Raw genomic sequence first — 23,198 nt, 5'->3', positions numbered from 1 at the left:
CAGTTGAGAACCACTTACAGGCCATAGTCCACATTAAACCTCACCTCGGCCATGTTTGAGACAGCTGTGTGTCATAAATAACCTACACACACACACACACGCACGCACACGCGCACACACACACACACACACACACACACACACACACACACACACACACACACACACACACAGTGAAGCTAAAGTATTGTGCTGGTTGTGCAAGAGTGCTCAACCATTCAAGTCCTTCACAGCATGCAAAGGAGACATTTGCAGACGGAAAATGTGGGCGGACTCTTGAATGGAAGCGTTTGTCTGAAGTAATTCTTTACATACGAGCACGTTACAGAAATGTAAGTGCTCGTGGACCACCACAAAGTATCACGCTGGGTATTCTCGGAGGCGTTCACGATACAGTCAATTGTTCAAGAAAACCCAGCATCGGGTTTGATGGCTTTTTTTTTTTTTTTGGATCTCCTTATGATAATCATTTCCATCATGTTGCTCAATGAAACGGGCTATGCGGGTAGAAGTTTCAAAAGACAGCGCAGATTTTTTAGCTACGTTAGCAAGAAAAATGCCCGCTTCAAACCACAGTGGGTTGACCTCTTGTGTGGGATGGCTGCTTGGGATTTTTTTTTTTTTTTTTTGGGTGGGTATGATTATGACACACATGCCAACCCGCAAGTAACTCAAATAGACGGAAAGCTAGCTAACTAGCTAATAGATAGCCAGCTATCAATCCAGCCAGCCAGCTAAATAGTCACACAGCTCGCGAGCTAATAGATAGCCAGCTATCCAGCCAGTTAGCTAAATCGCCCCATACCTCGCTATATAATAGATAGCCAGCTATCAATCCAGCCAGCCAGCTAAATAGCCATACAGCTCGCAAGCTAATAGATAGCTAATAATAATAATCCATTTAATTTCTAAGCGCCTTTTAAAACTCTCAAGGACAATAGATAGCCAGCTATTTATCCATCCAGCCAGCTAAATAGCCACATAGCTCGCTAGCTAATAGATAGCCAGCTATCTATCCAACCAGCCAGCTAAATAGCCACACAGCTCGCTAGCTAATAGATAGCCAGCTATCAATCCAGCCAGCCAGCTAAATAGCCACATAGCTAGCCAGCTAAAAGATAGCTAATGGATAGCCAGGTATCAAGCCAGCCAGCCAGCTAAATAGCCATATAACTAGCCAGCTAATAGATAGCTAATAAATAGCTAATAGATAGCCAACTATCAAGCCAGCCAGCTAAGTAGCCATATAGCTAGCCAGCTAATAGATAGCGAATAGATAGCCAGCTATCAATCCAGCCAGCTAGCCAGATAGCCACATAGATAGCCAGCTAGCGAAAAGATAGCTAATAGATAGCCCTCTATTTATCCAGCCAGCAAGCTAAATAGCCACATAGCTCGCTAGCTAATAGATTTTGCAGGAGAATCTTTTGTTGCGACTTCTTTGTTTCCAGTAAAGGGCCGCAAGTGTCAAGTTCGCCGCCAGCCGTGGAACTCGCCGAGCTTTTTTTAAACGCCGCCGCGTACTTTCCAACTTGGTCAAAGGCACCTTGGGCTTAAACTTTAATTACAGAGATCAAATTCACCCCACTGAATTTTGAATGTCGATGATGAGAAACAGATGATCCTTATGAATAATTACAGCGCACAAGCGTTGCTGTGAGGGATTCGCTCGGATATCAAATTCAGACGTGACGTCAACATGGCCGCCGGTGTCGTCTGTAACGCGATACCTTCCCTCTAGTGCAAACAGGCCGCGTGTTGAAATGGAGGTTTTAATATTTGCATGTCATTTTGCGAGTCAAAGGCGATCTGGGTTGAAGCGACAGCTTCCAGAAAGTCAATGTCATTATCATACAGAATCCTAGTGATTCGACCGCTAGCTAGCTAGCTGCTAACCTGAGCTCACAAAACAGCCACTGCCACATTTGTATTCACTGACACCCATATCACTCACCAATACTCTCTAAAAGTTATTCAGTCAACAGCGAACTGGTCACCTAAGCTCACAAAACAGCCAACGCCACACTTTTATTCACTGACACCCATATCACTTACCAATACTGTCCAAAAGTTAGCCTGGCAATAGCTAGCCGCTAACCTGAGCGCACAAAACAGCCAACGCCACACTTATCACTGACACTCATATCACTCACCAATACGGGCCAAAAGTTAGCCTGGCAACATCTAGCCGCTAATCAAAGCTCACAAAACAGCCAACGCCACACTTTTATCAGCGACACCCATATCACTCACCAATACTCTCTGAAACTTAGACAGTCGACAGCTAGCTGCTAACCATAGCTCACAAAACAACCAACGCCACGTTTTTATTCACTGACATTCACCAATACTGTCCAAAATGTAGCCGGCCAACAGCTAGCCGCTAACCTGTGCTTACGAAACAGCTAACGCCACACTTTAATTCGCTGACACCCATATCACTTACCAATACGGTCCAAAAGTTAGACAGGCAACAGCTAGCTGCTAACCTGAGCTCACAAAACAGTCAACGCCACACTTTTATCACCGACACCCATATCACTCACCAATACTGTCCGAAAGTTAGTGTAGCATGACTGATAACCACAAGAATGTAAAATAAATGTGGATAATAAAAAAAATATCTGCATACGAATGATTTGTCATTGTTCATGTTCAAGTATGTGTCGAAAAGGGAGCAGGATATTTATCTGGCCAATGGGTGTGTCGCGTCCTCTTCCTTTCATAGAACATTTTATGACCCAAGTTGACCGGCGGGATGGCTAAAGGAAAAAAAAGATGGCCGCCGCCTTCAAAGCAGCTAGATCATAACAAGGAAAGCGGTTGGGACTTGACTTCGAGGAAACATTTCAAACCGGTTTATCCAACACGCCAAACAATCATCCTCCATTTTGTTTTGGTGTCACTAATTTGCTTTTCATATGAATGCTATCATACCAACTAATAAAAATATCATAATTGAATCATAATAACAGCATAATGTAATAATATTTGTCCACCTGTCTACCCTAACCCCTCTCCCCGCACCCCTTCTCCTCACTGCTGCATGTGTCTATAATTCTCCCCTCCCTCCTCTACAACGGACATCGACCAATCACGTGCGGCTTTAACCTAAGACCGGGGGCGGGGAATAGATTTTTTTTTTTTTTTTAATTGGCTTCCATTTCCGGCTCTTTGTTCCAAACCGGCTGTCTTCGTTCTCAGCTCTAAGAACCGGCTCGTTGGCGAACAACACATCACAACTCGCATTCAATGCGTTTGCATGAGGAAATTATTTGATTTCATTCAACTTTTTGGTGTTCAAACACACAAAAAGCTCTGCTCCCTGACTCAATTTTACCGCTACCTTCAACTCAAAGTAAAAAAAATTCCAGACACGAACAACTTTCCGGAAGGTTAATTATTCCTAAACAGGCGTTAGTTGTCATGTCAACACACCCACAGACACTCACAGCAGTCTGAGCCCTTGGGCTGTACAATAGTGATGTGTCGCTCGCGAACGAGCCGGTTCTTAGAGCCGGAGCGCTGAAGTGAACGAAGAGAGCCGGAAATGGGAGCCAACTTTTTGTCCTGTATTCCCCGCCCGCGGTCTCCGGTTGAAGCTGCATGTGATTGGTCGATATCCGTTGATGAGGGAGGAGGGGAGAATTATAGACACATGCAGCAGTGAGGAGAACGGAGTGGGGGGGGGGGGGGTTAGGGTAGACAGGTGATAAAATGTTATTACATTATGCTGTTATTATTATTCAATTGTGATTTTTTTTACTAGTTGGTATGATAGCATTATTAATATGAAAAGCAAATTAGTGACAGCTGATCATCAGACCAGAGTAACCACAGGGAAAGTGAAAGTTAGTGGATGTTCTCTGTGCACATATAAATCAAGCCATATCAATAAACATATTTAATATAGTGTATTTTTTACACGAGTATTTCGTTCTTCACATAATTTTACATGATTTCTTTGATAGTTAATTTAAGCAACAAAAAAAAACAAACTGAGGAGCCATTTGGGAGCCAAAAGAGCCGGATCTTCTTAGTGAGTCGAGCTAAAAAAACCGGCTCTTTGAAAAGAGCCGGAATTCCCATCACTACTGTACAATCTGAGAACGGAAAACTGACACGCGTCGAAAAACTAAAAACAGATGTCGCCTTCCAGCCAGCGTTCATGGAGTTAACTCCCACACTGTCATACTGTCGGAAACTTAACAGAGGGAGGAGCACCGGGGAGGGCAGAAAAAAAAGGAGGGGGTGCAGTGACGCAGATGAGGACAGTGGCAAAAACCAAGGCGAGCAAGCGAGCGAGCGAGCGAGCGGGTGAGCATTCAAGAGGAACAAAAAAAGTTTCCGTCCTTGGACTTTAAAACCCCCTCCGCCTTTTATTTTGAAATAGTGCTTACCTCGCTTCCGACGTAACCTCCAGCGCCACGCTAGCAGCAAGGTGACCAGGTGGCCCGCCGCCACCAGCGAGGGGAACACATTTCCAGGGGGGCTCGCCGGCATCGGGCCTGGCTGGCTTCGGAGTGTGTCGATCGAGGCGGATTTGACCACACGTGGGAGGGGGGTGAGCGAGGGGAGGGTTGACAGGTGAGGAGAAGGAGTGGAGTGGGAGGGCTGGGTGGGTGGGGTAAGGGGCGGTTTTAGGGGTGTGGTGCCATCTGGAAGGTTTGCGAGATGCAGTCAACTCGTCCAGTAGTTTTTTTACAAAGAGAGCGAAGTCGAAGTGGGAGCGCACCTCCCTCCTTCCCTCCCTCCCTCCCTCCCTCCCTCTTGCTTACTCTGTCCCCTCCCTTCCTCCTCCCTCCCTCCCTCCCGCATTTAGTCCTGAATGATAGCGACAGATACTAACTTCTTCGGTGGTAGCAGCGATTCACTTCCTGCAAGACGTCACTCAGACGTTAAATGCTGCAGCTCTTGAAACGTTTACAGGCAAACACAAATCCTCATCCAAATGCGACAATCTGCGAATGTTCGACTCCCAACGTGACTTTTAAAAAGTTAGAAATGAATGTGAAGTCCCCTCCCCCCGCCAACTCCAGTCCAAACAACACAGCAAAAAAAAGCACACATAAGACTAACTTTTTTAATTTATTTTTTTTATTTTAATAATTATTTTTTAATTAATTTATTTATTTATTTATTTATTTATTTATTTGACTGTTTTTATTTGTGTATTTATTTATTTATTTATCTATTTATCTATTTGCCAATTTATTTATTAGTGTATTTATTTATTCATTTATGTATTTATTTATTGGCTATTGTGAAAGCGCTATATAAATCGGGTTGTATTGTATTTATTTGCCATCTTGAGGATTGATCCCTTGTAGGTGATAATTTTATCTAGTTCTTCATCAATTGTGTTCTGTTTAGCTGGGTTGATAGCTTTTTGCATCAAGTGTACAGATGGCTTGTGCGGCTTATTTGTGGAACCTGATTGATATTTTAACCTTGCAGTCTACACTCTGCCTTTGAACTATCAAAGTTGAAACTCTTTCACTGTCGTCTGCCTGTCTTTTTAATGTTTAAACCACCTCCGCTCACTGCTGCGTTCTTGACCAATCACATGGGTTTAACCGAAGACTGGGGGCGGGGAATAGAGGACCAAAACAAGCCGGCTGCCATTTTGTTGTTAGAAGAACGGGCTCGTTCGCAAACGACACATCACTCATTGAGGCATCTCCGTGTGTATCCCGAAAAAAAGTTCGTATGCCAAGGTAAAATGTTCATAAATTTAACGTTCGTAAACTGAAAAGTTCTTCAGCCAAGGAGTTCGTAAACCAAGGTATCACCGTAGTCCAGAAGCACTAATTTGACAGCAAGTCAGCTTGATAGAGATGTTGCATCTGCGACATCAAACAATTCACTCAAGGCAAATAAAAGGGAGGTGTGGGTGGGGGGGGGGCAATTGGCGCTATTCGGATCGATCGGTGGAAGATTTAAAACAAAAAAAAAAAACAGATGAAAGCAGATGATGATGCCGTTCTGGCTCGAACGGGTGTCTCTTTCATCTCTCAGAAACCTGAGAAGACGCCGTCACAACGCAAGCGGCTGACAAACAAGCACCAAAATAGTTGGACTTACAAGTTAGCACTGAAGCATTAGCACCAAGTGTTTTGTCTTCATGGTGATAGCGGAAGTACGATATCAAAGCTCAGTTTCGAGAAGACGAGGTATTGGTGGTAAAAATAGAACTTGGGAGGACAACTAATCAGCTGAGTGGATAAGTGGTGCTGCAAAGGATGATTGACAAATGAAAAGTGGACATTCTCTTTCCTTGTAATGATGCTGACTTGTTGGAAAATATACTGCATAGGAATTGATTGGATGACATTTTATTTTGCTTGTGATGAACATTTTAAAAGTTTAATGGTTTTTTTTTGTTTGTGAGATAAAATTCTATTTTAAGTTTTAACCCCCCTTAAAAATGTCCAATGTATTTTCTTGTTTTGTAGAATTAAAAAAAATATATATATATATATATATATATATATACATACAGTGAGACCTCAAATTACAAACACCTTATCTTACAAATTTTTCGTCTTACAAACGTCAAATTTCTGAAAATTAAACCTTATAATAAGCACTATTTTCATAATACACACCCACCACGGCTGGCGGAGTGATCTTCGGCGGAAGCACATGACCGAACAGCACCAGAGGTTAAGTTAGCAACAGTCCTTATGGAAGGTGACTCTCCTTCCATAAGCCATCAACGACCATTAAAAAGGTAAATAAAACTTTATTTTACAGCACAGTTTATTTCTTTAATTACAGTCCTCATGTAATGCGCCTCTCTTTCCAAACAGCAATTCCCTTTGACCTTCGACCTCCAACGCCATTCCATCAAGCCATCAATGACCATCACAAATGCAAATAAAGTGACTTTATGATACAATACAGTGTATTTCTTTCATTACAATACAATAGCACATTTATTATACATAGAATAAGGTATGTTGTGTGTAGTTTTAAGGCTTATTTAGTTGAAAAGTATATTTTATGGAAACCCGGGAACGGATTATTCCCATTTTAATGGTTTCCTATGGGATTTTTTTTTTGAGATACACACTTTTCGCCTTACACACTCTGTCTGGGAACCAATTAAGTTTGTAAGTTGAGGTCTCACTGTATATAGTTTTCGCCTCACAAAAAAAAATAAACACATATAAAAATAAAGATGAATAAAAAAATGATTTAAAAAAAACAATGAATTAGAACGGCCACACATTTTGCCATTTTGTATCACGATGTACTTCATCAAGTGACTTGTTTGTATCCACCATTTAACTCACAACAACACAAACAAGCCATGAAGCGGAAAAGTTCCGTCTGGCCAATGCGTGCAGAACAGATCTAGAACCCCCCCCCCCTCCCTCCCTTCCCCCCAGCCGCCTCCCCTCGATGCTCCAAAAGGGAGGAGTCGCCGACCGCTCCCACACGTGCGACGACGCACAGCATCCCGAAACCGTTCGTTCGCTCGCTCGCTCACTTTGCCCAATGTAAACACAACATAAGCAAGATTCTGTCACAGTGGCGTATCCTAAAAAAAGTACTTTCAAGTCGAATCTAACGGTAAAAAAAAAAAAATAAAAAAAAAATCAAGCAATAAATAAACATACCGCGAGGAGATCCGGGGCAAGCACAGCAGCACAAGTCCATTTTGCCTTCTTGCGCGTTGGGATACTTTTCCCATAAAATCCTCCTCCCTCTTCAGAACTGACCTTGAAACATTGAGTCTTCTAATCAGAACCCAATGGGAGGCGGAGGCGGACGGAGAGAGAGAAGGAAGGGAGGGAGATTGGAGGCCGTGCGAGGGAAAATAAGCTGAAGTGGGATGTGGGAGGGGGGGGGATGGAAAAAAAAAGTGGAGGCTCGTCAGCAGGGGAAGCAAAAAGCAGACGGTCCAGAGCGCTGAGTGGAAAGAGCATCTCATGCGTACTGCTTTTCTCTGGATGTTTTCCATGAGTTGCGGGAGGAAAAAAAAAAATTGGACAAAGGGCGGAAAAGCGGTTAGACAAAGAGGCCTTTGTGGAAGTCGTTGAAAAAAAAAATAAAAAAATAAAATTGCTGCGCTTCGTCCCGCATGATGTGCCCCATTTTTTTTTTTTTTTTGTTGCTTTGGCAACGTTTTGCACAGTAATGCTTCAGTCTGGATGCAAGAATTGATTAACTCATTCAACTGTCAGACGATGTGCAACAAAAAAATGTGTCCACTATCGTGCCAGGGTTTTTGTCATTGTCGTTTGAAATCCAGGACCTACAGAATAGTTAGCTAACTGTCTGGCTTATCTATTAGCTAGCTAGCTAGCATTCTATCCATATGAGTAACTTCCAGGTTGAGTGAATGCTGGCGCATGTGGCTGCCGCTGCTCACCAGCAGAAAAAAAAAAAAAGATTTTTGTGACTGTAAAGTGACTGTAAAGTGACCTTGAAATTATTATTAATATTGAGTTTTAGGGCTACGTCAACATTAAATTCAATATAAGAAACCTTAGACTCTCTTCTTTTATCACAAAAAGAGTTAATTCCTAAATTATATGGTTCTGGAGTTATATGAGGTTGAAATGGGGGCGGGTGTCCAAAATACAATGCAATACATACCAGCGTTCACCCAACCTGGAAGTAAATAGATAATAAGCAAGCTAGCCAGCCAGTAGATAGCCAATAGACATAGAAAATGTTCATTCAAGGTTGCATGAAAATTTTTCTCGTCGCCATAAATATTATTAAAAGCTTAAAAAAGGATGACTAAGGTGCACAACATAAAAACAAAACCACTGAAAAGAAAGTAAGAAAAGCTTAAAAAAAAGAATAAATCTTGTTAAGCTAACCGAAGAGGAAGAAGACCCTTCTAAACGGCTCACTACCGCCACGTGAGGACAAATGTGGTATTGCACGTGCCAACCACAAACCTGAAAATAGATTGTAATCAATCCGAATCTAAAAAATGTACAAAGAAAGCCAATCTGCTTCTAAAAAGAAGCCAGTTTTTTTTTTTTAGCTAACAACAGAGTTGGCCGCATCAACTGCATTTCCGTGCTGACACCTTTTGGCAGAAAGACTGAACTGTCTCCACCTACCTTGACCATTCTGAATCAAAAGCTCCATGAAGTCTCGGCTACAGACGGACTCCATTTTAAGTCTCCCTAGTCACGTCGCGACGCATCACACGGAGAAAACAGAAAAGGCAGCAGACGCCACCAACAGGCAGTCCGGCCCGAGAGACGCTAGCTAGGAGGGAGGCCACTTTCTTTGCCATATGTTGCGGCAGCTTCTTCGCCCTCCCTAAGAGAGGCACTGGCTGGAAAATGTCAGCCTGCTAAACCACATCAACATTTCTCATCTCCGGCCTGGTTGCTTTTTTTATGTGAAAATTAGACTCTTATTATTTTCTTTTTCTATTTACAGTGATACCTTGGCTTACGAACTTAATTGGTACCCACACAGAGTGTGTAAGGCGAAAAGTGTGTATCCCAAAAATAAATTTCCCATAGGAAACCATTAAAATTAGAATAATTCGTTCCCAGGTCCCCATAAAACACAATTTTCTACAAGCTAGATAGCTATCCACCTAGATAGTTATATAGCTAATAGCTAGCTAGCTACATAGTGAGTTAGCAAATATGACTGACTGAATGTCACTATTAAATACACAGATAGAAAGCTATTTAGGTAGTAGATAGCTAATAGATAGCCAACAGATAGCCAACAGATAGCCAACAGATAGCTAACTAGATAGCTAGCCACTTAGATGGCTATATAACTAAAAATAGCCAGCTAGATAGCTAATACACTGAATGCCAATAATTAAATTAATAATAATAATAATGATGATAATAATAATAATAACAACAGCAACAGCAACAGCAACAGCAACAGCAACAACAACAACTACAAAAACAACAACAATAATATTAATATTAATAATAATAATATAAAGTCATAGTCATTATTTTACCGGATAGTAATAATTAGTGTCGCTAAAATATGGCATAAAAACACACAAATCCAAAGAATGATTCTTCCCCACAATGCATTTAATCAGCCTAAACTATTTTTATCCCCAGACGTAAAACCTCATGGGACATTCTGACAACATGAGGGCGGTCGGTATCTTTGCGCCTGCTTCCCATTTAGTCCGATTGAAACCGACAGGCCTCATCACTTCAACGGTCAACAAATCGTATTATCGTCCCTCACAAACAAATGCAGATGACTGAGATGATAATCCCGGATACAAATGAGATCATTAACCCCGTTGCCATGTCAATAAACTGAGCAACATACGAAAAATTCAAATATGTCAAACGTGGCACACCCTGAGGGAGGTCCAAGAGTAAAGGAAGAGCAGATTGGAGGAGGGTAGCGGTTGTCAGCATCTGGAAGCTATACAGGCCTCAATTGCTAGCCGAAAACGTTTAGGATCATAAATCTTCTAATGCGTGCATTGACATACAGTGATACCTTGGTTTACGAACTTAATTGGTTCCCAGACAAAGTGTGTAAGGTGAAAAGTGTGTATCCCAAAAATGTATTTCCCATAGGAAACCATTAAAATGAGAATAATCCGTTCCATTTATGTATGTATTTGTTTATTTATGTATTTATTTATTGACAGACCCCTGTGTGTATTTTGGATAATTTATTTATTTATGTATTTATTTATCTATTTATTTATTAGTGAGCACCTCATGTATTTTGAGTAATTTATTTATTTATTTATGCACATATGTATTTATTCATGTATTTGTCTATTTGTTTATTTATTTATTGACAGACCCCTGTGTGTATTTTGGATAATTTCTTTATTTATTTATCTATTTATTTATTAGTGAGCACCTCGTATATTTTGAGTAATTTATTTATTTATGTATGCACGTATGTATTTATTCATGTATTTGTTTATTTGTTTATTTATGTATTTATTTATTGACAGACCCCCACGTGTATTTTAGATAATTTATTTATTTAGGTATTTATTTCTTTATTTATTTATCTATTTATTTATTAGTGAGCACCGTGTGTATTATAATTTATTTATTTATTCATTTTTTTGTCCATCATCTATTTAATCCTCTATTTAATCATTCATTTATTTCTTCATTTATTCTTTAGTCCATGTATTTATTTATTCATTCATTTAATTTATTTATTTTGGGGGTTTCCTGAAAAAATGAGGCACCCAGATTTCTTGTTGCTAAGTGAAACTCAACCAAAAATATACATTTGCGCAGGGAATAACCACCATAGAAATGTGGAGAATTTCCAAGTGTGGAAAAACCTGATAAAAACACATTTTGATACGCATCACGGCTGGGAAAATCCCAAATGTGGGAGATCACAGGGAAGTTTTATAACATCGATGTCTGGGTTGAGTTGTGCTTTTTGGATGGCGAAAACAGACCTCTAACCTGAATCAGACGTCATCTATCATAAAATCAAAAGATTTATGCCAGGGGAGTGTGATGAAATAGTTTTCTATCTGGCAGCGTAATCCTCAATAGGTGGACTTTTCAACTGAATCCAATTGCAGAAATGAGCGGTGAGGGTGTAGCGCTTTGTTTTTATTTTACTGCATTTTACTACTGTTCAGGTAGCATTCTTGCTGGACGTTTTATGGTGAGTGATTTAAAACGGCTTCCCAAGAAAAAAAAAAATGCAACCCAGAGGTTTAGTATTTGGGAACAGCCAGCCTGGGAACATCTGTGAGTGAATTATTGGGAGCATTCCAACAAGAATCACCTTTCACCCAACAAACAAGGAAGAAAAACACGCAGAATATGACGAGTAGTAATTGGTATAAGTGAGCTTTGTGTGCACAACTGTTTGTTCTCATAGATTAAGTGATTGTTTCAATATTTCAACAACCTGCTAGTTGACGGAACTGTTAATTGCAATGGGTTGAGAAGTGAGCCCAGTGGAACGCCACACGCTTTAAAGGACAACCGACGTCTCCGGACAAGTTGTGTTCATAATTTGTAAAATGGCTTCAAATGACTTCTCCTGAGCGTATTTTAAAAAGATTCCACCACATATTTTACGTTTTAAGACTCGCGCTGAATATTCAGGAAGTCTTGTTTTTGAGTTGGTGACGAGTCTGGACGTGACGTCACTAAAGTAACGCCCCTGACCGAAAAAAAAGACACATTGTTGCAGTCCTTCCATCACATCAATGTATTTTGCTGTATTGTTTGGTCTGAAAACCTTGTGTTGCACCCAAAAGCCGCCAGAAGAGGGTGTCCAAGCTCCATATAAGGAATTTATCAGCCTGTGGAAACGGAGGTGGCCACAGGAGGTCGCCATTTTGTGCCTCTTTTTCGGTGATCCGTTTCTCCCCAATGTTGCCTCAAATTGGCATGGAATAAATTATTTAATCGATTGCAAACATGTATGCTTTCCTCTTCAGAACTATTTGAATCATATTCATAACTGGATGAGTAACAAGAACGCATCTTCTCCAAATCTGAAGCCATTGTTTTGATTCTAGAGCAAGGCAAGACGACTTGGCGTGACGTCACGAACAAGGGGGCGGGACCTCCTGAAACTGAAACTTTCTGAGTTTTGGGACACTTTAAGTCATTTCTATTGGTGTTCTTCATTTGACTAAAAATATCAGCTTGCGTGTTTCGGGTATTTTAGATGCTATAAAAGGTTTTTCTGATTTCAGTTAGGAAACAAAAAAATGGTGTCGGTTGTCCTTTAAACCACAAGTTGAGAAATCACAATGGATTCCTTTCAGACTGCAATCGTCTACAGGGGAAAACAAGGCTCCACTGTAGCATCTATCAGGAAATAGCACTTTAATTTGACAATATGCCAATTTCTAAAAGAAAACATGACACCAGTGTAAGAATCGTCTTGCTTCAGGCGAGGGACTGGTCAAGAGCACCACCCAACGGCCAGTCATGGGAAATTACTGATTTGAAAAAAAAACGTGTTCATCCAGGAAGAGACAAATTCCACAAATAATGTTTTCAGGTCTCTCAAAACAGCCTTAGAGATTCACTTGCCGCATGCTAATTCCCTATTACGATTAGATCAATAAAATATGGCCGTCAAGAATAGCTAAATATAATAATAATAATAATAATAATAATAATAATAATAATAATAATAATACATTTCATTTATGAGCGCCTTTCAAAACTTTCAAGGTCACTTTACAGTCACAGGAGAACTTTTTCTGTGGGATAGCAGCGGCAGCCACATGCGCCAGCGTTCACTCAACCCGGAAGTACCTCAAATCGACACAAAGCTAGCTAGCTAATAGGTAGCCAATAGATAGCTAAAAGATAGCCAGCAAGACGGCCGGCTGGCGAGCCGGATAGCCAATAGATAGATAGATAGGCAGCTAGATAGCCCGATAGCTAATAGATAGCTAGCTAAATAGCGTGTCAGCCAGCTAGACAGCTAATAATAATATTAATAGATCTAATATTTGCTTGTGATGGCCTGAATGCATCCAGACCAAGTGACGACGACGGCACAGACCTAATTATACCGAACAACAACGACATCAAGCAACTTTAGCCGAAATATGTCATCGCTTCCCGACATCTTATCTCGTCTCCCAAAGCAACAAGCCAAAAGCGCCCGTTTTGACCCGCCAGTTTCACGAGCACACTCCCACCATGACTCTGTGTACACTACAAACTATGAAAACACACAGAGACTTGACGACGGCTGACCTTGTGGAACCCACTAAGTTATTAAACTCTTTAACTCATTCACTGCCAAACATGCAAAATTGTGTCCACTCTAGTGCCAGGGTTTGTGTCATTGTCACTGCAATTCCAGGACCTACAGAGTTTTAGGACTACATAAACATTCAATGCAGCGTTAGAAACCTCATACCACACAGTCGAACAGTGCCACGGTGGCTGGCGGACTAGTTTTCCACACCCACTGTTTTTGAGTGCAGATGTGGTTTGTTATCGAGTGGAGTAGGTTTGCTGTTATGGGACCGAAAAAGACCCCGCCACAGGCTCGTGTTAAGCGGAAGAGGACACAAAAGAAAATTACGGTCGAACAGAAGAAGGAGATCATCGAAAAGCATGAACGAGGTGTGCATTTGTGTGACTTAGCGTCCCAGTATGCTAAGTTGACCATTGCTACGTGTGGCTAAGGATGTTTCTGTGTTGTCTAAGCAACGGTCTCAGGCAAGAGAAGAGGTTGAAAAACTTCAGTTGATTTGGATTAACAAAAAGCAGCCAGCATGAGACAGTGTGTGTGAGGGTACTAGCTAATGTGCTAATGTATACTTATGCACCCCCCCGAGTCACATCAATTTAAAGAGAGCGCAGGCAGATCCTAATTGGACGCCAACTCGACCTGATGTCACACATCTCGGACACAGTCCCGCCCCTTGAAGGCAACTGAACATGCGCTACAAAAAAACAAAATATCTCGTCTAGTCCACAAACGTCCACAACCTTGTTACCGCGGCGACGCTGCATTGCAGCTCCGCTTTGCCGCATGCATGCAGTTTACCTCCCGCTTGCTTAGCGGCCCCCCCTTCACAAAAAGCTATGGAATGATCCTCATTCCTCAACTTCTTATCGCCGGCTTCTGATGCATTGTGGGTGAATTAGCTAATGACGCCAAGACGTCGGGGTCAAGTACCTTTAAGAGAGCTGATCTCGTGCTGGATGTACCTGGTCGGATCCATGCTCGCTGACACCCAAACGGACAACTTGAGGATGGAACGGTCTCAAAACTGCAAGTGACCAGCCTAGCCGCTGCCTCTCTCTCTCTCTCTCTCGCTCGCTCAATGAGTTGGCAGCTTTTGTGTTTTTGTCCCGTCCTGCCTTGCACAAAACCCCTTTCAATGGGGGGGGGGGGGGGGGGGATGAAAAAAAAGTAACACACCTCCTCTTGCCCCACCCTAAGGGTCCATCCTCCTCCTTAACAGGGAGGGACAATAAAGGTGAACTTGCTCCAAGTAACGAAAGGCCGGTTGTTTGACGCTTAGGAGGGAAAATTGGTGAATTTCAAGGTCAGATCCAATCAACTCAGTTGACATTATCATTCTGTTTCTGTTAACTTTTAACTGAGTGATGTGTCAGCGGTTTAAAAAAAAAAAGGCAGATACTTTTGGGAAACTTACAGTTGTGTGTCACATAACGGGATTAATCAAATGCAGTGTTTACGAACCCCTTGGCTTACGAACGTTTCGGTTTCCGAACGTTACATTTATGAAAATTTTACCTTGGCATACAAACTATTTTTCGGGATACACATGGAGCTGCCACAACGAGTCATGTGTCGTTCGCGAACGAGCCCGTTCTCCTAACAAGAAAATGGCTTTTTTTGTCCTCTATTCCCCGCCCCCAACTTCGGTTGAAGCCACGTGATTGGTCAAGAACGCAGCAGTGAGGGGAAGTTTAAACATTAAAGAGACAGGCAGACGACAGTGAGAGAGCTTTAACTTTGATAGTTCAAAGGCAGAGTGTAGACTGCAAGGTTAAAATATCCCATCAATCAGGCACCACAAACAACCCACACAAGCCATCTGTACGCTTGATGCAAAAAGCTATCAACACAGCTAAACAGAACACAATTGATGAGGAACTAGATAAAATTATCGCAGAGAAAGCACCTACAAGGGATCATTCCTCAAGATGGTGAAAGAAGGTTACGTTCCTCATCAAGTGTTTAATGCTGATGAAACTGGCAACTCCATTCCATCAAGCCATCACCGACCATCAGAAAGGTAAATAAAATGACTTTATTATACAGTACAGTTTATTTCTTTAATTATAATACCATAGCATATTTAGTATACATAAAATAAGGTATATTTTGTGTAGTTTTAAGGCTTAGAAAAGTCGAAAATTATGTTTTATGGGGACATGGGAACGGATTATTCTCATTTTAATGGTTTCCTATGGGAAATTAATTTTTGGGATACACTTTTCTCCTTACACACTCTGTCTGGGAACCATTTAAGTTCGCAAGCCAAGGTATCACTGTATCATTCTGTAAACTTTCAGCTGAGTGATGTGTCAGCGGTTAAAAAAAAAAGGCAGATACTTTTGGGAAACTTACAGTTGTGTGTCACATAACGGGATTAATCAAATAGTTAAGACAGTCACATGATGGCCGTCACGTTGCCTCCACTTGGTTTGTAATGAGTTGGGTTCAAAGGCCTCACAGCTGCTTTCGATTTTATGCTAGAAAATACCTGACATTTTTCACAAGATACGCAATGGGAGCGATTTATGATGGAGGGTTCAATTTGAACTTGAATTCTCCAAAACAAAAAGGTGAGTCACCTGGAATCCCGCCCCATCCCTCAACCACTTCTCTCTTTTCTAACATGAACCTGCTGAATTCAACAGCAACACTGAGAACTTGTTCGTTTTCAACAACGACTGCTTTCAAACTTTTGTGGGTATGCTTTACAGTACAACTTCCAGTTTCAAATTTGAGGGGGTGTCAGAGATGTTTGATCGGACACTGTGGACGAAGGCTCGGGACCCAGAAAGATTGTCTTTACTGCTGGCAGGAGATGCAGCCATTCATGACATTGTCTCTTCCATGAACTGATACATTTGTAACCTGGCTAATGAGCTCTTCCTGCGAAGGAGTTTCAAGTCGTAAATTGCTTCGGTGATAAAGGAGTTTCCCAAGTCCTAAATTCTGTCCAAGGCCAGATCTCCTACATGAAGAGGACAGTTTAACAGGCTGTGTCTGTTGACCTCAGATTGACCCCAGGTTGTCTGTGCTTCAATTGCGTATTCGAGTCACGCATGTTGACTAAGCATATAACAGCATGAAACTTTTAAATATGATAACTTCTTACTCTGTCTAATCTCTATCAGGAGGTTATTATTTTTATCCTGTCGATGCTACCTGCCCAGAATACCTGGACATGCATTTTTTTGCTATTTGTCAAACTGCTCTAATGGTATTAAAACCATTTCTTGTCAGACCAGATTTAATCTGGGTCTGATCCAGAGTAAGGAAACACAATTTGGAGACCCTGCGAAGTGAGTGGTTGCTCGCTTTGCCTCTTGGATAAGAAGCAAAACGTCAGACACCTTCAAAGAAGTACAGATGACGGCTGAAGAAACCTTTTCATCGATGGACCACTCCTGTACGACTGAGAGCCTACACAGACATAAATCAGATTTGACCGAAAGCATGTGGTCTTTAAGTTAGCTGTGTCTCTATAGAGCGCCTCGTGGTCTAGGCATAAGGAATAAAATATTAGCGGCGTAGAAATTGCTCAGTGACTAATTCCGTAGATAGGAGTAAAACAAATCTTGGACGAGCTTAGCGCTCATTTAAACGTGGTTGACTTCGTCGTTAGTGTGGAAAAAGCTGACAAAGCAAAATCCTTTTCTTTTACGCGGCGCTGGACGCCAAACACATACGGTCTGACGGCTGACATTCCGCACGTGAGTCGGGCTCGCTGTGGCGTGCCTGAGCTCGCTCGGTGTTGGAGGGGTGAGCGGGCATCAGACACACAATCACCTTAACCGATGACATCAGAGGATCTTGGTGAAGCAGTATGTGGCTTAAAATGCAAGATTAGCACTTAGCTATCTCTTTGCTATCTAACTAGCTAGCTGGCTACGTACCTAGATATCTATTTGCTATCTATTCTCCATCAAACAAGCTAGCTATCTATTAGTTATCTATTAGCTAGCTAACTTTCTATCTATTTGAGTTATTCCGGGTTGAGTGAATGCTGGCGCATGTTGCTGCCGCTGCTCACCTGTAGAAAAACTGATCCTGTGACTGTAAAGTGACCTTAGAAATTAAATGTATTATTATTATTATTACTATTATACAAACATTCTGTGTGTTTTCACTGGTAGTCTGCGTTTAATGATCGGAAATCCGCCAAAAGCGAAAGTGGGCTTGACCTTTCTGTAGCTTCTCTTCCTAAGTCTGTTTTTAGGAACGTGTGTTGGGGGTACAGCATAATTATTGCCAGCTGTTTCTAAATCTCAGGATTGGAGGAGAAAGAAACTGAATCTCCGTCCCGATGGTCCTCTTATCCCAGATCCATTTCAAACAACACTTCCTATACTCCAGTTTTGGGCCATGCTCACTTTGCACCAGAAGTTTCAAACATATCTCTACGGTTTTGCCCAAATAATATTTATAATAATACATTTCACATATAAGCGCCTTTCAAAACTCTCAAGGTCACTTTACAGTCACAGGATAAGTTTTTCTATGGGTGAGCAGCGGCAGCCACACGCGTCAGCGTTCACTCAACCCAGAAGTCACTCAAATAGATAGAAAGCTAGCTAGCTAATAGATGGCCAATAGAGAGCTAATACATAGACAGCTAGCTAGGTAGCCGCATAACTAATAGATAGCCAGCTAGATAGCTAGCGAGCCAGCCAGATAGCTAATAGCCAGCTCGGTAGCTAGCCAGTAGATATCTAATAGATAGACAGCTAGGTAGCTAGCCAGTAGATAGCTAATAGATAGACAGCTAGCCAGGTAGCCGTATAATAGCCTTCGCTCCCTCTTGATCCCTTGGATGAACTATTTCCTACATGGTTCATAACTTGTGGTACTCCCATCAATTTGAAGAATACAGTTTACACAAACAAGAATGTTTTATCGCCGTTGAGACAGTGAAAAGTGGTTTTGACCCGCTGCCGCAAAGTCTCGCATGAGGTTGAGAAGGTTGCGCTCAGATCCAAAGTGGCACGTCGGTGAGAACAAAAAAATGACGATAATTTACAAGCGGGGCGTCTGTCAACGAAGCATCAGCGCCTTGACCAAATGTGGTGACCAAAAACAACGGCAACTAAACTGCTTTCATACAACTAATGTTTGCCGAGAGGATAAAGAATATATGCCTGTCAGTAGTGTTATACTGGCCATGTATTGCCGTTCAAGTATCAGGTATTGAAAGGTTTATCATCCTGGATGCTAATTTGGTGCGAATGCCGATGGGATTGTGTGTTGAGATTAAATTTGTTGGAAATAAAACATACATAAAAAACTGTGCTAAACACGACTCTTCAGCTGGGAGTGGCTATGGGAAGTGCAGTAGGAGTGTGTGCCTTACTATTTTTGAGTTGCATGAAAGTGATCTGAGGGTAGTACGGTATTAAGGGAGGCTGGGTATAACGAGGAAGGGGGGGGGGGGGGGGGTGACGACTACACACACACATATATTCCTGTTTCAATGGTTTTGTGAGGTCCGGATACATCCAGATAAGGAGTGAGGACCACTGTTGTTGATAAGTTTAGAGAAGAACTAGTGTTACATTTGAACACTAAATGTCACCCCATTTCCCACTTCAACTTCTTTCAAAACAAAGAAATAAAAAGTGGACTTGATACTGAAATAACAGCAGGAGTGAGGTTTCTGAATGGGTACATTCAAAGTCCTCACCCCTGTAGTGAATTTGGTTAAAATATCATTTTACTTTTTGTGGTATGAACTTTTTCTTGTCATTAACCACGCACACACATACATAAACACACACAGTGATAAAACGTGTGTATCCAAGTGAAATGAAAATAAACACACACAAAAAAAATATTTTTGGGTGAATTTGTGAGGACCTTTCTGAAACTTTAACAGATGCATATATAGACCCTCTTTAGACTGCCTTTAGAATGAAAAACTTGTGAGGACCTGCCAAAAGGTCCTCACTTGTCAAACATGTCCTCACTACGTATGTTATAACATGTTAGTGGTCCTCACAAGACTAGTCATACAAAAACACACACACACACTCCCAAAACAAACTTGTCAGACGACGCCACTTTAGATTTAGACATGAGCTTTCCTGCCATTTGGACAAACACATACAGTCACACACACACTCACGGGAATGTATTCCAAAGTGTGTATTTCGGAGGGGGCTGGAAAGGGGCACATTGCATGCTGGGATGTATTTAGACCGCCACGTCTAAATGCAGTACAAACAAGGAGGCTGTGTTTGCTTCGCACTTTCAAAATAAAATACCATAGCTTAAAAGCAATGTCTTGTCACTCACTTTTTCAGACATAAGACATAAGTGGCCGGTCCAAATTAAAAAAAAAAGATGGCAATTGCATTTTAGTTTGAAAGCATTCTATAATTGCATTTTACTTTGAAAGCATTCCATTTCCTGCTTCCCATGTAAGTCAATGTCTGAAGCATTTGTGCTTGCAACATGGAATCTGACACTGACAAGTGTCAGATTCTATTTTAACGTTGGAATATTTTGTGTTTTTCCTGTATCTTTCCATTTGTCCATCAAATCACTATGGCAACGGTACATCGGCACACGGGGGCTTGACACATGGGCTCACGGGTTGAATCAAAAGTGTGTGATTGCATTCCACTTCCTGTTTCCACTGCAAAGCGCCATTCATTCCCTTCCCCTTTTTGCCACCCGGGCAGAGCGGAGCAAGCGTTACCTTTATACTTCTCCCGCACGTTCTCGTAGGCCTGTATGTAATCCTGTTCCTCGGGCAAACGTTGGCCCGGGGTGAGCAGGGCGGGCTGGGCTTGGCCCGGCTCGGCGGGACGCATGCTCTCCTTGACGCTAGCCACCGCCTCGCTTGCACTTGCGCTCATCGTGAGTTAAAAGAAAAGTAAAAGTACCCGAATGCCTTCTCTGTTACTGCCAGCCTGGCCTGCCTGTCTGCGGTGGCCCAGCCTGGACTGTATCACCCCCCCCCCCCCCACACACACACACACACCCTCTCAGTCCAACACACACCTCAACACAGACATCTGTCATGACATACACGACCCTCCTCTTAAAGGCACAGACCCCATGCTTAGAGATGAATTCCAGAAGCCCTAATTTGATAACTCAGCCTTCAAACCCTACTTTGAAAACATCACTCCAGTGAGTTGAAATGCTTCAATCATCAAGTGGAGCAACATGTTTACCAGCAGATTGCGCTTGGGGGTCCCGCGTTTAATTTAGTTTCATCGGACCCAGAAAGATTATCTTTACTGCCGGCAGGAGACGCAGCAATTCATGACAGACGCCTGAATTCTGCTGCCCTATTGCCAAGCTATTTATTGAGAGTATATGCAAATTGAAGTGATACATTAGTAAAACATAGTTTTCTTGATTAGAATACCACACCTCTTGAGTTCTAAGCACGAACAGCTATAAGCAATAAAACTTTTCCATGAACTGATGAATTTGTAACCTGGCTAATGAGCTCTTCCTGTGAAGGAGTTTCAGGTCGTAAATTGCTTCGGTGATAATGGAGTTTTCCCAAGTCCTAGATGAAGATCTTGTTCAGCGATAAACGCAACCACCCCACAGTCCACTTCATTAGGCATACACAGTCTGATGACAAGTCAATACCAAAGCCGACATTCGATTCGATGATACTGGGAGTGGGTGTGCGCCCCCCCCCCCCCCCCCCCCAAAAAAAAATACAAATATGGTACCTGCGATGCGGATGATGGCACGTTCCGCCGGGTCAAGCACCTCCCCCGAAGCTGACTTGGAACGCTTGATGCGGTGATGCTTGGGCAGGTTCCATGGGAGCGTGTCCCCCGGGGATGGCGACCCCCCCAAGGGGTATACGTCGGCGGCGCTCTCATCCGACGCCGCCCGGACCAACGGCCTCCTTTTGGGCTGGTCCTGCACCTCCTCTACGGCCTGCGGGCATTGATGAAGAGTTACTATGAGATCTCACAACATGGACTCAATACAGGCTGGATGCATGGCTTGAGGAGCCCGCGATGAGAAGAAAAGAGCATCGCAGCTTGGAATTGAAGCGGATTTACGTGGGACAGGAGACATTCTCTTTTTGTCAATAGATGCTACAGCTGCGTGTTTGCTTTTGCTACATTTAGCTTGGAGCAGACGTGCACATTCCACCATGACGTCCCTGATCCACTGGTGAAAATGAGGCTTTGATTCTCTCCTCTTTCATCTAGAACTGCTTCATAATAAATGCTAACATTGATTGTCAGAATAAGTTGCTTGACGAAAACACATTTTTATTGATTTATTTAGCTCACGAGCAGAGTGTTCTACCGCCGCGGCTGTGCACTGCTGAGTCACCGTCAGGCACAGAGCAACCACACCGCCTCAACTGGGCGCTGGCTGCACCATCGCGCACTCTGTGATCGGATCAAGTCCCCGAACGCCATCCGTTTGCTTCGGACCACAATTACACAATATCTCCCGTGTCGAATTTCAAATCCCGCCAGACGCTGTTGCTAATGTTCTATCACACTCATTTCTGTCAAATGTAATTATAAGACATTCTATCATGAAATGGGGGGGGGGGGATATGATCTGGAGTAAGCAATGAACAGATTTTTAACAAAATAGATGATCGTGAAATAGGCTGAGAGATATAGTAGAAACCGATCGAGGATGCATAAAAAAAAAGACTGCAACAGAGTCATAAATTAAAAACAACCTAGCACTATATCCGCTCATAAATAAATAAAGACCTTTATTTGTCTCATAGCCTGTATCGAATTTATTGAAATATAATATTAGAATGGACTGGTACACTATAGCTATATTAGCACAAGACAGTAAACATAGCAAAAATAGATATAATTACTAAATTGTCCAAAATTTTTGCAAAAATATGGCAATAGTAGTTAAAAAAAAGGCAATGGTTGAGAATGAATCCTACAATCAACATTGTACAGTATGTCTAAACTGGATTGATCTTAAATGAGTGCAAATGGGTTAATTTTGAATAGATTTAAAGTTAAAGAATAACACAAGATTTCAATGACATATCTTCAAAATTTACCCGAAGCACCAATCATGAATTATGAGGTGAAGATTTACATGAAATATCTGGAAGAAAATTTAGTATCTGTAAATGGTAAAAGTAAAGCTAATATTTTTTGGGATGTATGGATAGTAGAGCTCCAGAGTACAACGACAAGATGCGGAATACACAGAAAAACTGATCCAGTGACTGTAAAGTGTCCTTGAGAGTTTTGAAAGGCGCTTATAAATAATAATAATAATAATAATAATACATTTTATTGTAAGCGCCTTTCAAAGCTCTCAAGGACACTTTACAGTCACAGGATATGTTTTCTGCGGGTGAGCAGCGGCAGCCACACGCACCAGTTCACTTGACCCGGAAGTAACAAAGTAAAAAAAATAATAAATACAGTTACAGACAAATACTATAAAATACAATTATAAATAGAAACAAGAGATAGAAATGTATTATTATTGTTGTTGTTATTATTGTTGTTATTTTTGTAGTTCTT

General features: G+C 41.8%; 1 protein-coding gene and 1 long non-coding RNA gene across 12 annotated transcripts in view; one reads left to right on the top strand and one right to left on the bottom strand.

Moving 5' to 3' along the window:
* Positions 1-21,356, top strand: part of LOC148883139 (uncharacterized) — a 253,706-nt gene extending 232,350 nt beyond the window's left edge. Inside the window, exon 2 of the long non-coding RNA XR_016118637.1 lies at positions 21,228-21,356. This is a non-coding gene — a long non-coding RNA (uncharacterized LOC148883139). The remainder of the gene's footprint in view (positions 1-21,227) is intronic.
* pleca (plectin a) overlaps positions 1-23,198 on the bottom strand; it is a 65,862-nt gene that overhangs the window by 38,231 nt on the left and 4,433 nt on the right. For 3 of the 11 annotated variants that reach the window (XM_089023402.1, XM_089023404.1, XM_089023403.1), the window contains exon 4: positions 21,390-21,603. In XM_089023402.1, the coding sequence (XP_088879528.1) occupies positions 21,390-21,603 (214 nt within the window). Of the gene's footprint in view, positions 1-4,400; positions 4,546-7,625; positions 7,759-14,628; positions 14,690-20,392; positions 20,603-21,389; positions 21,604-23,198 lie in introns of those variants that run through there. The other 8 variants (XM_089023405.1, XM_089023406.1, XM_089023413.1 and 5 more) reach the window with 4 other exon arrangements.

The sequence above is a fragment of the Hippocampus bargibanti genome, linkage group LG20 (assembly GCF_051943395.1).
Source record: "Hippocampus bargibanti isolate YZ-2025 linkage group LG20, ASM5194339v1, whole genome shotgun sequence".
NCBI classification, from domain to species: Eukaryota; Metazoa; Chordata; class Actinopteri; order Syngnathiformes; family Syngnathidae; genus Hippocampus; species Hippocampus bargibanti.
The sequence above is the reverse complement of the archived record's forward strand: the minus strand, read 5'-3'. Positions and strand labels throughout refer to the sequence as shown.